Raw genomic sequence first — 13,940 nt, 5'->3', positions numbered from 1 at the left:
GTAATGAGGCCTGTAATCACAGGGAAAAAGTAAAAGCAAAATGAAAATCCTACTTGGACCCCTCCCCCCTCACCAAAATAATTAAAAGCATGCAATTTGTGCCAAGCCCTGTGACATCTCTGGCTTTATCCCAGTTCTGCCTGAAGGATCAAGGCTGCAAAATTTCATTTGAACCCCAGGAACTGCCCTGCACTTCCCTGAGGTGCCTAAGCCATAAATACCAGAGCCAAAGCAGCAGCTATAAATAAGGTGTCAGCAGGCAGGCACTGAACTGAACTCAAAACACATAATTAGCAAATCCTTCACAAACAGTGCAACTAACAGCTAACTTATAGATGCTGCGTGCATCCCTGCATCACTCAGCCTTAACAGGACTGTTCAAAACCCCCCGTCGTGGCTGGCAATCGTATCCGACAAATGGTTTTTACGACAACTGCATTATCCCTTGTCTCCTGGAGTCAGGTTTTACAAAGGACCAGCACCCTCAGCAGCAGGACCGTCTATCAGGTTGCAGCTAATTTCACGGGGGACCACTGTAAATATCTGCTGCGCTCTCCAGCTGGCCCTGAAGCACTTATATGATGGATCACTCACCTTAACTCCTGAACAAATAAGGAACTTATTAGTATACAGGCAGAGCTGTACAGCAAGGCGGTATTTAGGAGTTATTTATTCGGTGCCCAAGGTGTTATCACAGAATTACAAACACAAACATGTACCCCGTCCAAAAGGATTGCAATCTTACTTTGTATTTCCTGCACTGGCTGAAAAGTGGAAGCGAGTCGAGGAGGAATAAAAGGGGTGGGGAGCGACAACACACCAGAATTACACACAATTAAAGAGGTGTGTGATCTAATTCAAGATCCTTACTCTGTTCCCATCCCCTCCACTATCCAACACACAAAATTCTGTGATGCAGATTTTCCAGAGCTGTAAATTGAGGCTGGTTGGCCTGAGCAAGGGTGGCAGCTTTAATCAAACTGGTGACTTTTCCCCTTTTCAGGTTAATCAAACACAGGGGCTAACCATCTTCCAACACCCCTCCAAAAGTCACCTTGGACCATACTTTTTTCTTTCTGTATTTTCTGGTTGTGTCTTCCACTTCTCCAAATCAAAACCTACTTTGGTCATTTGCAAATGCAAAACCCCTCCATCCGCCAAACATCCATTTTCTGGGGGCAGAGCTGTCACCTTGGAAATCATCCGCCCGGCACACGGCTGAGTGAAACAGCACGCTGTGGGGTGAACTTTTGTATGAGATCAGCAAAACCAACAGGCAGCTGGAGCCCAGGCTGACACCTTTCCAAAGACAGGCTCAAGCCCCTGGCAGACGGTGGCTGCAGCCTGTCATCCCAGAGCTGATGGAAAAGATGCACAGAGAGGGAGCAAAAAGCAACAGTATTGCCAAAACTCAGCAACTGCCACTGTTAGGTATTACAGCATGAGGAAGAGCTAGTTTTTGCTTGTTCATGACCAACTTCTTTACCTTAATGGGTTGTTACAGATTATGGATAGGGTTTTAAATAAAGCTTCACTTGAGAACAGAAAGCCGCCTTTTGTTCTTGCTCCTTTTTCCTCCTACATCTCCCCATGTATAATTCAAACACTGGGAAATAATGGAAAAGGCTAACAGTGATTGATTGTGGCGTGCAATGCAGTTGTGCATGCAAAGCAGGGCTTAGCATGAGCTGAACGCTGCTGCAAATGCGGAGAGCACAAGGACAGATGACACAAAGATGTGTGCAAGAGCGCAAGTGATCTCCAGAAACACAGCAGCGCCCACCCTTACACCATAAATCCCTGTGCATGTGCGTGTTCTTGATGTTATGCTGTATTTTCTTCCAACGATTTTCATATTAAAATGTTCTCAAAAGAAAGCAAATATTAGCTTTTTGTACACAATATGGCAATACTAGGAGCAGCAAGAGTGAAATTACTCATTTCAATACTAAAATCCAAGCAACTGTGGGGTGAAATGAATAGTCTTGCAAAGGTGCAGCCGGTGATGATTTTGTGCCGCTCCACCCTGCTACAGCAATGCTGCTTATACTTGTCCGGGTAATGATGCAGGAAAATTTAATAAGGATCTCCAAATGGTCTGCCAGGTTTGTAGGCAGAACAAACTTTGCTGCTTTCATGGCTACTCACAAGACCCTTCAGGCATCTATCTCTGCATCCATCAGCAGGTGACAAACCCCCACTGAGATGGATGGCTTTCTTCCAGAGGCCTGGAACAGATATCCTCTCTGCCTACACTGAATTTGCAGCAAGCTGTGTCTTCAAATGCTATCTGTGTCTGATATCTGTTTAATAAAGGATACAAAAATGAAATAAATCCGTGCTCATGTTTATCTATTCATGCAACACGTGCGTCTAGAATTCAGGAAGAACACTACAGTACTGACAGCGACTATCTCAAGCAACGGTGCACATCAACTGAATCTATAGGTTTTCAAATGAAATCTAACAAAAACTTATGCAAAATAAATCTCAAATAATGGTTTTAATTCCCCAGAGCTTACTTCATTAGGCCAAAGATACAAACAGGGAAGATGGTAACCAGGTGGTGATAATGCAGTGTCCCTGAAAAAAATCTTTAAAAGGCTGGAGAAGAACCTTTCCCGAATGCAAGAGACATCAAACCACCCTTCCACTGGGCACAAACCAGAACTGATTCTATCTCAGGTTATGGTTAAACTAAGTAACCACCAAAAAAATAAGTTTATGCATTTTAAAGATGCTTTCCAGACTTAATCGATAAGTACACAGAAAGAAAAAGGTCAGTTAGTGATAATTGGTATTAAAACCATTACATGGTTTATAAACCATTTTCTATTACACTTCTGAATCTCAGCACTCTGCAGGGCTGTATTGGTTTCTTCTCTTTCTGCAGGACTTTGGTAATCGCAAAATTATTTTTTTTAATTGCTTCAAATGTATAAACACCAAAGTAAAGAATACATGGCATTTATACAGTAAGACTAAAAATAGTTACATATACTTGAGTGAGAACAGAACACTTCATGTGATTAATAAAAAATTCCCTAACTTACTGACACAGCCCTGCAGAGTCACCATTGGACCTACACTGCACAGAGGTTTCACCAAATAGAAAAAAAAAATTTTTTTTTTGGTTTACCAAATCTATAAATAGATTTACTAAATACTCCAAACTAAGTATTGTTAGGATTTATATCAGTTCTGGAAAAGCAACTGCTAGCTGACAAATGGAAATAGCTAAATACCTACTTCAAAAATTGATGAGGAAGTGAAGAATATTTCACAGGCAAGTAGGCACCTGTCAAAGTGCTACTTCTGCTCTGAGCTTCTGCTGAAAGGCTACAATTACAGGAATAATAAAAATTTATTTTAATGGAGCAAAAGAATACAACATGCTTGGGCTGGCTTAAATATATGTCTGTTGTTTATAAACATTGCCAATATACCAGAAAGCTGGAAGACCACAACGCAGGAAATTCACGAGTCACACAGTTTGCATTGAAGCTACAACCTGAAATGTAGTTTAAATGGGTTTATGTGTTCACATACAGAGACACTGAGGCTGGCGTTCAGCTCCTCACTAGAGCTGCTTCCCTGTATTTTACCTGTGAACAACAAGCTAATTCAAAGCCAACAGAAAAGAGCAGGCACATTTAGGATACGACTCTTCACATACTAAAGCACATGCTTAAAATAAATCCATTAATCACCCTAGAAACACCATTCTCCTTCCAATGACTACTGAAGAGCTCTAGAGAAGTTGCCAGAACTGATGTCTTTAATGCAGGTATCAAAAGGTAGAAGAGGCTAACTCTGCCCTCGATGTCTGCCCTGTGAGTTCTGCTGCAGGTACTGGCCCTCTGCAGAAGAAGAGCACTGTTTCACAGTGACCAAGTTTTAGCTATACCTTTAACGTGTAAAAGAAATAAAATAATCCAAAGAAAGCGTGGAGCATAAGGCAGAGATTAAATAAATTCAGCAGTAATCATCTGGCTATAAAGGGTAAAACTTCTACTGTATTATCTGGAAAAAGCACAACATCAAGTTCTCACTGCAGTGACCAAGACTCAGAGAAGGGAGTTGGTTTAGATCATGTTTTTGAGACCAAATAGCTAAAAAAAATTTAAAAATCAAACCTGAGCTGGAGAGAAAGCAGCCACCCGTGGTGGCCTGCAGGCCACTCTCGTTTTCTGCTTGTCAGAAGGAAGCCTCTGGCACAGCAATAAATGTTGCCCAACACATCTGAGTGCTGTTAGTTACACATCTGCTGTGTCGAGGTGTTTGCAACACATCAGAAAATAAATGTACTGGATTGCTAAACCCCTGTCAAGGGGCGCTCACTACAGCACACACAAATCCTACCCAGTAGCATCTCTCGAGATAATAGAAACACATCATCTCCTATAATTATCCTTTTCTTCAGAAAAAGACATAGTCCCTGGCCCTTCTCTTGCTTGCTGTCTCCTTCCCGCTCCCCTAGTTTTGTTCTTTCATATTCCATGCAACCCACTGCCTTTGCAACTGTTGTTTTTATCATGTTTAGTGTATGACACTCCTTCCTGCTCTTTAAATCCCTCCTAAAAAAGTACATAATGCTTTTCAACCATTTTTTAAGCTCAGGTCACTTCATTTTTGGCAGTATTACATGTTCTTGTAGGACCATTATCACTGTGTAACTGTCAGATTACGGATGTCTGCTCTTCCCAGTGCTGTCAGCACAGCAAGCCCATACTCTGCTTTACTGGTAATGGCTGTAGCCAAGACTGGAAAAGAAATATTCCCAAGCCTCCTTGTCAGGACAAGGATTTCAACACCTGAAAAGTCAGCACTACTGAAAGTGTGTTCCCGTATTTCCCCAACGACCAAGCCCTCCATGAAAAGGACCAGTCAAACACATACCACAAGCATGGTCCAAGCACAAGTGTGCATTGTAAGACAATTATTTTTTTTTATGTTTTGAAGAAGGACATAACAAACCCAACAGATTTCTTTCTGCATTTTTAATGGGTTACTGCTGAGCACGAGCCACCTTGGGATAAACATCACAGCAAAGACAACTTGCTTGATCTTCCCTGTGATGTAGCATAACGATGACTTTACCTGCTAAAGCTCTTTGCAGTGGGAAAAAAGGTTTTCCCCCAGAAGAGTATTTATTATTTCAAATTGTAGGATATATTTTGATGCAATTTTACTGCCTTAATTTTCTCATTTTCTCCTTGTAGTCACTTTCTCCGGGGGAAAACACCTGCCTGCACTGCTAGAACGGGAGCACTGTAATTGAAAAAGGAGCATCATTGGCCCTTTGATGATTAAAGTTAACCTTTTCCCAGCATGACCACACTAGCACCGATGCTTGTGTGAAGCAGATGGATTTGCCAGCCTCTTGGGCTGAAGTTTAATCCTGGATATTTTTGCCTTTCTGTACTTTTGCCAGCAACAGCAAATGCCCACAGGACTGGATCTACGCTGGGTTGCAGTCCTGAAGTCAGAATGAAGGTCTGAGCCTTGGATTTACTCAGAGCCAGTTTTCACAGCTGCAACTACTAGTGAAACCAGACTCAGCCTTCTGTGAAGCACAGACATACAAGTTGAATAAGAGGAGTTGATTTAATTCCTTATCAAATTATTATATACTAAATCAGGCCAGGAATGAGGATAGGAGGACGCTGCATCATCTGCTTTGCAGGAATGTGTGATTCCCAGGGAGAGCACAGCACCAGGCATTGCTGGGGAAGGCGGACTACAAACCCCATCTCATCAGAGACAAAGCGCAATGTGTTGTAGCACCAATCACCACATTTTATCTCAGCAGAAAATAAATTCTGTTGCTAAAATTGGAGTATTCAGGCGATTTGGGACACGGACTGCTAGCATAAAAACCTCGCTTTAAGAAACACTATGGTAGTAACAGCGAGCGTTGCAAGCAATGGTGCACATCAACTGTAGCTAAATTTTACAAATGAACTCTAACACAAACCACAGCTATAGGGAGAGGTGCGCAGGGTCAGGGCAGGTGTGAGCTTTCCGTCCCCCTGGGAAGATGTGAGGAGGAGCAGCCACCCATTTTCCTTGCAGCGTGCTCCAGGAAATGCTGGGCACCCTGGCAAATATTAGCTAAGAAAACATGTTTGGAGCTGACATGTGGCTGTGGATACAGTGCCTAAATATCTTTCATGACTGCTTCATGGCAGGAAAAAATGAAATTAATCTTTTTTGTCGCACAATAATGAAATTCAATTTCTACAGGACTCTGGGGGAGAGGAGCCATCCATTAAAGAAAAACCTATTGACAGCACAAAACCACCACCAGAATCTCCTAGCAGGCTTTCGCTACCTGCCACACCAGAGTTAAATGCCAAAGCGCTTTTAAATATCCCAAATTTGTATTTGTACAGAGTAGTCACCGACTACTCCAGCTGTTTAGAGATGCTATAAAGCGAAGGAATAGGATTAATATCCAACAAAGCTTCAGTGGGAAAAAATGTTCTTGCACAAAATTAACCCAGCCGTAGCTAGGCAAGAATGCCACTTTTTACACTAAAGGATTTAAAGATTATGAGAGGATTCGTACCCGTCTGTCACTTTTGGCCTGCTTTCATTTTATAAAGCTTCCCTCGTCAAACTTTACTAAAAATCTTGTCAACATTTGATTATTTTTAGATGAACTCATTTTATTTGGTACCTCTGATACACTGATTTCCTAAAGGGAAAGATTTACAAAAAGTCATTAGGATGTTGAGCCCACTGAAGCTGCACATTATTAATATTGCATGCTACTAGAAAGGCCAAATTAACATGCAAAATTGTACCAGAAACCCAAGCCATTCTAGTGCAGTTCTGTTTCATTCTGACAAATGGATGTAGCTGAATTCTACCCATTTTGGGACACAACCCCGGGGTGAAAGGAGTCAGCTGGGGGTGAGCACTCTGTGAACCCTTGGAAAACAGCCCTTCCAAGAGGGACGGGAAAGGCTTCTGGATGGAAAAAAGTCTGCTCCTTTGCTGGGGAAGTGCTCCCCTCCACACAGCACCCTGCTACAGCCAGCCACTGACCCCTTGTACCACATACCTTAAACTCATAACTTTTTAATTTCCCTGGCTGACACATAGCAGAACTCCAACTGCTCATGATTACAGAAATTAAACCGGGTTTTGCTCATGTCACACATAGTCCCCAACCAGTCAAAGCTGTATTTTCCCTTCACATCACAAGCACTTTTGTTTTCACAATTTTGATTTTTAAAGATTGCTTTCTTCATTATGTATGTAAGAACAGCAGCTTGATCTTCTCACTGAATAGACTTTGGTATGGAAAAACACTAATAAAAAGAAAAATGTCACCAACACAACTGCTTGAGCGCTGAATAGCTGGAGCACTCTGGATCACAGACAGCTGCTGCAATTATATTTAACTGCCCATTTTCTGTGCTTTGCTCACAATCAGATCTTACTTCAAAAGCAGGTAGCACCATTCCTGCTTTTGTTGTAAACAAGTGGCATGATTAGAATGACGAGCAGGTTCCATCTCTGTGTTTTAATCTCTACAGATGTCTCTACCTGATTGGGCAGCCAAAATTTTGGCTTATTATTTACACTAAGCTGCGCTCTCTGTTCGTTCTGAATGCTGGGACTTTTCTAAACTAGTTAGTTCTGTAGTTTCTCATTTCTACATGACTGTTTTGTAGCATGATATAAATCCCCAAATGTGTGTTTCAAGCAGTTTTAATCTTTGCTTTCTCTTACAAACACAGAGTTTTCAATAAAGGAAAATACTTTCTTTTTCTTCTGACAGGATTTGGTAATTTCCTCTACTACATTTTCTCCTTAAAAAACTTCTATCAATCAAAATGACTGGAAAGATGAAGTGACTGAACCAGAGAAAAATATTTACTTGAGTCACTGGATTGGTAAATTCTGCATTAAAAAAGATAAACAGAAGAAACAGAAAGCAATGATTTTTGAAGCTTATTTTTAATGCATCATTAAAAACAGGCCATAAGTGATTAAAAAAAGTATCCTGCACCCTCATTTTAATTCAGTTCTCCTTTTGGGAACTCATATGACTCTGACATCCTGAAGTACGTGACATGTTGTCTGCAAATGGCACTGTACGGGACTCGAGAGCATCCGCCATCAAAGCAGTTTAAGAGAATCAGGCTTATTTATTGGGTGAGTGCATGAATATAATTGATATAGTAATAGAGCACTGTAATTACTTGAAGTTACTAAAGCTCACAGCCCTGTAAGTACCCAGAATGCGCAGTCTGCAAATGGCATTTTAAGTTGCTCGAGTGCGTTTGAGATCAAAGTAGCTTAAGAGAATCACATTGCTAGTGAGTGGGAGTCTGAGTAGAAGTCTGAACGAAGTTGATAAGCAGTCTGAGCATTTAAAGTACTTCAGGGCACTGCAGCCTGAGTACAAAGTAATAGGACAAAATAACACCAGCTTGTCAGTGCTTGGTTTTCCAGAGCTGGACTACTGATGAGAAACTCAGATGATGGCAATTTTAGCAGGGTACCACCTAACCAAACAAAAGAGTGATCCATTTGGGCTGCTGTCTGGAAAACATGATCTAGACAATGTGAAAAACCCAGTTACAAATTTGAGGCTTCTGCCTGGAACACAGCTCAGCACAGCTCCCCAAGGCCACCACAGTGCCAGGTACAGTCAGGGGAATAACAGAACAAGAAAATGCCACCAGGGATTAAGAAAAACCCTCAAATGGGGACATACTAAGTATAAACTCTCCTTTTCTATGACAAGGCTGCTTGAGGCTGGTTGGTAGGGCTGCAGATGAAAGGAAGTGGTGTGTTGCAGCTCTCAGCCACATGTGGTTAAAGCGGAGAAACACAGCAACATCTTTCAGACAGAGCTAAGAAATGGATGCTGAGAGATGTGCTACTGGGGAGAGTGCAGTGAGCCACACATGCACACACCTGGAGCAGAAACACACAGCTCGTCCAGACAGACTTCCATATGCATTGCCAGTCCGCTCATTACCGTGAATACTAATTCAGTGGTAAAATAATGAATTCTTCTTTTTGTTCGATTCCTTCTTTGCAAGGTTGCCTCATTAATTTCAATTTATCTACACACTGAGAAACTTGGGAAGATTCAGGGGAGTAGGCGTATAGCATATATGGGTATCTAGTTTGGAAGATCAGCAGAAAACATGAAGAGCAACTCATTTTTTCCTCTGTAACTGTGAAGATCACGCACCAAGACAACTCTGTGAAGGATCTAAAAGCTAGAAGAAACTTCTAACTACTTTAACAAAATGCTAGTAAGTAGTATTAGCTATAATTAAGAAAACCTTCAAATTATTAAGAGGTGAATAACAAAACTGAACCCCCCTGTAACTGCACTGTTAAAATGCCTCCAACGCTCAACAAATTAAGTAGTTTTGGGTATTCACGTGCATAACGTCACATTTAAAAATCAAATTCTGTGACTATCCAGTACACTCTCAACTAAGTAAGCCCAAAAATAAGTTAGCAATGAAGGAGAAAATCACAGAAACCAGGTCGCACCACTTGCAGAGACAATAAAGAGACACAGCTACATCAGTCAACATCAGTGCATTGCAAAGGACAAAGTGCTGTTAGAAAAATAACTGTCCTTTCAGATAGTTAGTATTCAATCACTGATGTGGAAAATTTTCTATCTCAACTTGATTTTAGGAAAAAGAAATGTTTCACTGAGTCACTTCATACCTTTGAGGACAAAGTTCAATTTGCCAGCACAAGCACTAGTATTCAGGAGAAAGACTGAAAGCGAGCAATTCTTTTTCAGTAAAATGTAATTTAGAAAGAAACACAAAATATACCTGCTTCATCATAGGATACAGTCAGTTTTTCCAGCATTTCTCGATCAATTGATAAAATCTGCTGTTCCAGGATGGTTTGGTAAGACAGCACACTGTTCTCCTTGTCCTTCTCGTAGTCCTGAAGATGTTGTTTTAGGACTTCAGGCAGGCGGGACTTCACGTATTCTGCTGCCGACTATGTACAAAAGAGGTAAAAGTTTAACTAATATTGTCTTTTGAAAAGATTAACACATGTCCATAGTATTTTTTTTTAAATTTAAAGCATTCTCCAACGTAACTCCTCACAATAAAATACTCAATGCTACTAACTCCATGGTGCAAAATCCACAGGTCATTTCTCTGCCAAAATGACCCCTGCCCACCCAAAACTTCCAAGGAGTCAGGGATATAATGGACCAAATTCCTCTAAGCTGAGGCATAATGCACTCTTCAGCAGGGAATCTATGGCAGTTCAGAAGGAGTTACCTATGCTGGACTAGACACATACATACCACAACAGCTCAACTTATTAACATATTTTGAAAATATAATCATGAAATATAATGTTTTTATTCTAAATTTTAAAGTACAAACTGAAAGAGTGGAATCACTTCACCTGCTATTGATACAAACCCAGGCTTAGACAGGGAGATAGAAGCGAACGTTTAACAGCATTAAAAAATTACATACATATACACACATGCATACACACACAGAAGATTCTTTTACATTTTTTTCTCTGACTGCTCCAGGCCATAAGGGAACAGAAATTAACACAAGGTGGCATGGTTGTACCGATGTTATGGACCTTTGTGCAAAAACATAAATGGTGGTAACTAATAAGAGCATCTGCCTCTGGAGAGGTGTGAGTGCCCCAGGATCCCTGCCACCGCTGAACAGCTCTCTCCTTCGGGGCTTGGGCTCAGACACCCTAAGGAGATCCAACGCAAGATAGCTTTCTGGTTTTTAAGCATTAGCATCCCTCTCCTGCGAGTATTACACTCCCCCTATAATGGATAATTAGAAAGTCCCTCTTTCTGGCACAGATTTGGGGTTGGTTTTTCCTGCTTTCCATCTCTGATACAAATGGAACTGGAAAAGGGAGAATGTAGCCCAGGCTGCTGCCCTGCTCCAGCTTTCCTGCCAACCTCAAGACAAAAGAGAAAAATAAATGATAACAAGGTCATATTATTTCAGGCCTGGGACTGACCAGAAGTTACCTCTACTCAGCAACAGGCTGTTCCTGGATTTATATTTAGTTTTCCAAAGTCAACTGCCAATTAAATTGCAACCTTAAAATATCACTAAAGTTGTGTTCAATTTTTCTGCAAGCTAAGCCATGTGAGACAAATGAAATTATTCTAGAAAAACCAAACAAACTCTCCACACGAGTACAGCATACTTAATGTTACTTTGTAATAGTGATTTTCTTCCAAGGGAAGGCCAAAAGATACACCAATTATTTTAGTCCAAGTTCAGGCACTTGTGGTTAGTGTTTCCTTTGAGAAGAGGTTTTTACTCTGCAGGGGAGTATTTTTGTGCTCTTCCCAAGGCAGCAACTTTAAAAAGCAGAAAACAAAAGAATAATTTATACATATTCATTTCCTGAAATACAGTGCCAGCTATGTGAATATTTATATATTACTGGCTGTAAGCATGTAAGGAAAAATACCCGTCCTGTCCCAACGATCTTGCAGCCCAAGGGAAAATCAGGAGACAGATGGGTACAAGCAGATGGGAAAACCATCCGGCCCATCAGCCGCAGTCGGTGTGACGGACAGCCATTGCCAGCCACGTGCAGCCCAACTGGCAAATTTTTCCATAGACATCGAGGCAGAGGATTACACCTACTTCAAGTGTGATCTCACAGGCGGGGTTTCTCCCCCTCAGCGAGAAGCAAAAGCCAACACTTGCTTAGCCCACTGCCTTTCAAATTACATCTAGATTAAAGATTTAAACTGTAAAGCAATGATGAAACTGATACAAACTCCTCTCTTTTTCCAGCAAGAAAGGTGATCAGCTACATCTGAGTAATTACGTCCTTAGCTGCACTGCAGCGATGAGACAGATAGTACTATATTCTATTCAGTACAAAAGCAATTCTATCTTGGTTTTAAAAAGTTACTCCCAGTACCTGGAATATTAAAAAATAAAAAGCGTGAGGGTGTGAGCGCATGTTTATGCATGTGCTTGCAATTAAAGAAACCAAGAAGCTAACTGTACTGGGTGAATAAAAAATAAACAACATTTATCAAAGAAAGACTTCCACCATTTCCATGCTCTTCCATCTTGCCGCAGTTCTCACCACACAGACCACAACACTCATTGACCAGATCAGAAACGCCCCCTGCACCCGTCCCACATGGACCTCGGAGCAGGTCACGGTCCAGAGACCCGTTTGCCAGGATGCTGCTCACGGGCAGCCTGCCGGCAGAGCATCCCACCCCCTGGGCAGCCCACCAACAGCTCGGCCGCTCCTCCACCAGCCAGCACAGGGGTCCCCTCGCTCTCAGGATATCTATTTTCATTAATATATATTTGTGTCACAGGTGGAAGTTAAGGGGAAATAAACCCATTTCAGTACTTTGAGGTTTCAAAATAGCTTCATCCTTCTCCTCCCTATGGTCCCTCTTACTCCTGCAGGAAGGAATTACAAATGTAGCTGCTCCTGGAAAGTGCCTGGCCTCAGCCATTAATTATAGGTACAACTAGTGGTACAATATTTTCTGGTCAGCCTTCCTCATCACCACCCCTCTGAGAAAGCAACTTGGAGCCATAGGCACTGCAGCAGTGAGAAATACAAAAGAAATGGTGGTCCTGCTCACGCAGGCACCTTCCCACAGATCGCTGCTTCAAAACAACAGCTTTGCAGAAATGCACATTGCTGAACGACTACCTCTCTTGGTCACAATAACCTCCTATTTTCTGGTAGAAATTTATCCTTTTCTTTTATAAAATTGTAACTGCAGCATCCCTTGTGGATCTGTTTTCAATGTGAAGCACCCTTCTCCAAATTAAATGAAAGATTGACTTTAACACCTTAATTGGCTATAGGGAATTTCATCCTACCATTGAAAACTAATATTCCACATATAGAGAATAAGTTTTAAAACATCTACATACAGTGAAATACACTTGCAGTGCTTATTCACACACACACACAAATACCACATTTTTATCTATTCATTAAAAAAAACCCTACATAAAAATCACATCAGGAAATGCTGAAATGCCTCACTATGTAGTAACCTGAACCTTAGATGCAGCCAGCATCTGTCTTTAACTTTCAAATTTGCCCACTTTTTTTAATTCTTAATTAATATATATCCAATACAAATTGACATTTTATAAATTATGCTAACTGCCTACTAAAATTTGTTCTGCTTTTCTGAAGTGCATCCTTCTGGGAGCACCACTGTATGTGAGGAAGCAAAGACCTAAACCAGTTAATTAAAGGCTTTTTTATGAAGCTACTTCAAAAATCAAGTAGCACCTTGACAAAGCAGTCTCCTTACACAGTTACATTCAGTAGAGTATTTGGCGTCTGGAAGGCTACCACAGCCGCAGGGGACAGTTGCATCCTTGCACATCCTCATCATGTTCTACAGGCTGCTACAGCTCAGCATGTCCCACAGCCTGGCTTCACCAACCCACCTGACCTTTAAAATTCAGGTTTTCACCAAAGCAAATGCAGGGACCTTGCATATTTCTGGCACTTGGAACACTCATGCAGGTCTCATTAAACTGTGCTACTGGCTGATAAACACTGTTCAGTGGAAAACCCTCTCTAAGTGGCAACGCCCTGGGAATCTGCTTGCTGCTCACCCCTCGGTGGGGTTGGCTAGGAGGAGCATCAGGACTGGCTCCTGAATTATGTGTCTCCCCATGCAGATGTTTGCACACAGAGAAGATGCACCTACACAGCATGTGTGTAAACATGCAAGAAGTGACTGGAGTACTCTATGACAAAATAAATTAATTAAGATGGCAAGTGTTAAGCAGCTTCAAAACCCCATGAAAAACAAGCAATGCAAACGAGAGCTATGGGAAGATCAGAACACTGGCACATAAGCAACTGAAGGATTTAATTAGATGGAATGGCCATTATTTATAAACACAGATTTCCAATTTAAA

The 13,940-nt window shown here is 41.4% G+C and overlaps 1 protein-coding gene across 2 annotated transcripts in view; it reads right to left on the bottom strand.

Annotated features, from left to right (window-relative positions):
• The window catches only part of PPM1L (protein phosphatase, Mg2+/Mn2+ dependent 1L), a 108,599-nt gene that overhangs the window by 23,384 nt on the left and 71,275 nt on the right, over positions 1-13,940 (bottom strand). For both annotated transcript variants that reach the window (XM_040612961.1, XM_040612962.1), the window contains exon 2: positions 9,828-10,002. In XM_040612961.1, coding sequence (XP_040468895.1) covers positions 9,828-10,002 — 175 coding nt within the window. The remainder of the gene's footprint in view (positions 1-9,827; positions 10,003-13,940) is intronic.

This window comes from Falco naumanni, chromosome 13 (assembly GCF_017639655.2).
Source record: "Falco naumanni isolate bFalNau1 chromosome 13, bFalNau1.pat, whole genome shotgun sequence".
Classification (NCBI taxonomy): Eukaryota; Metazoa; Chordata; class Aves; order Falconiformes; family Falconidae; genus Falco; species Falco naumanni.
This window is presented reverse-complemented; position numbering and strand designations above follow the sequence as displayed.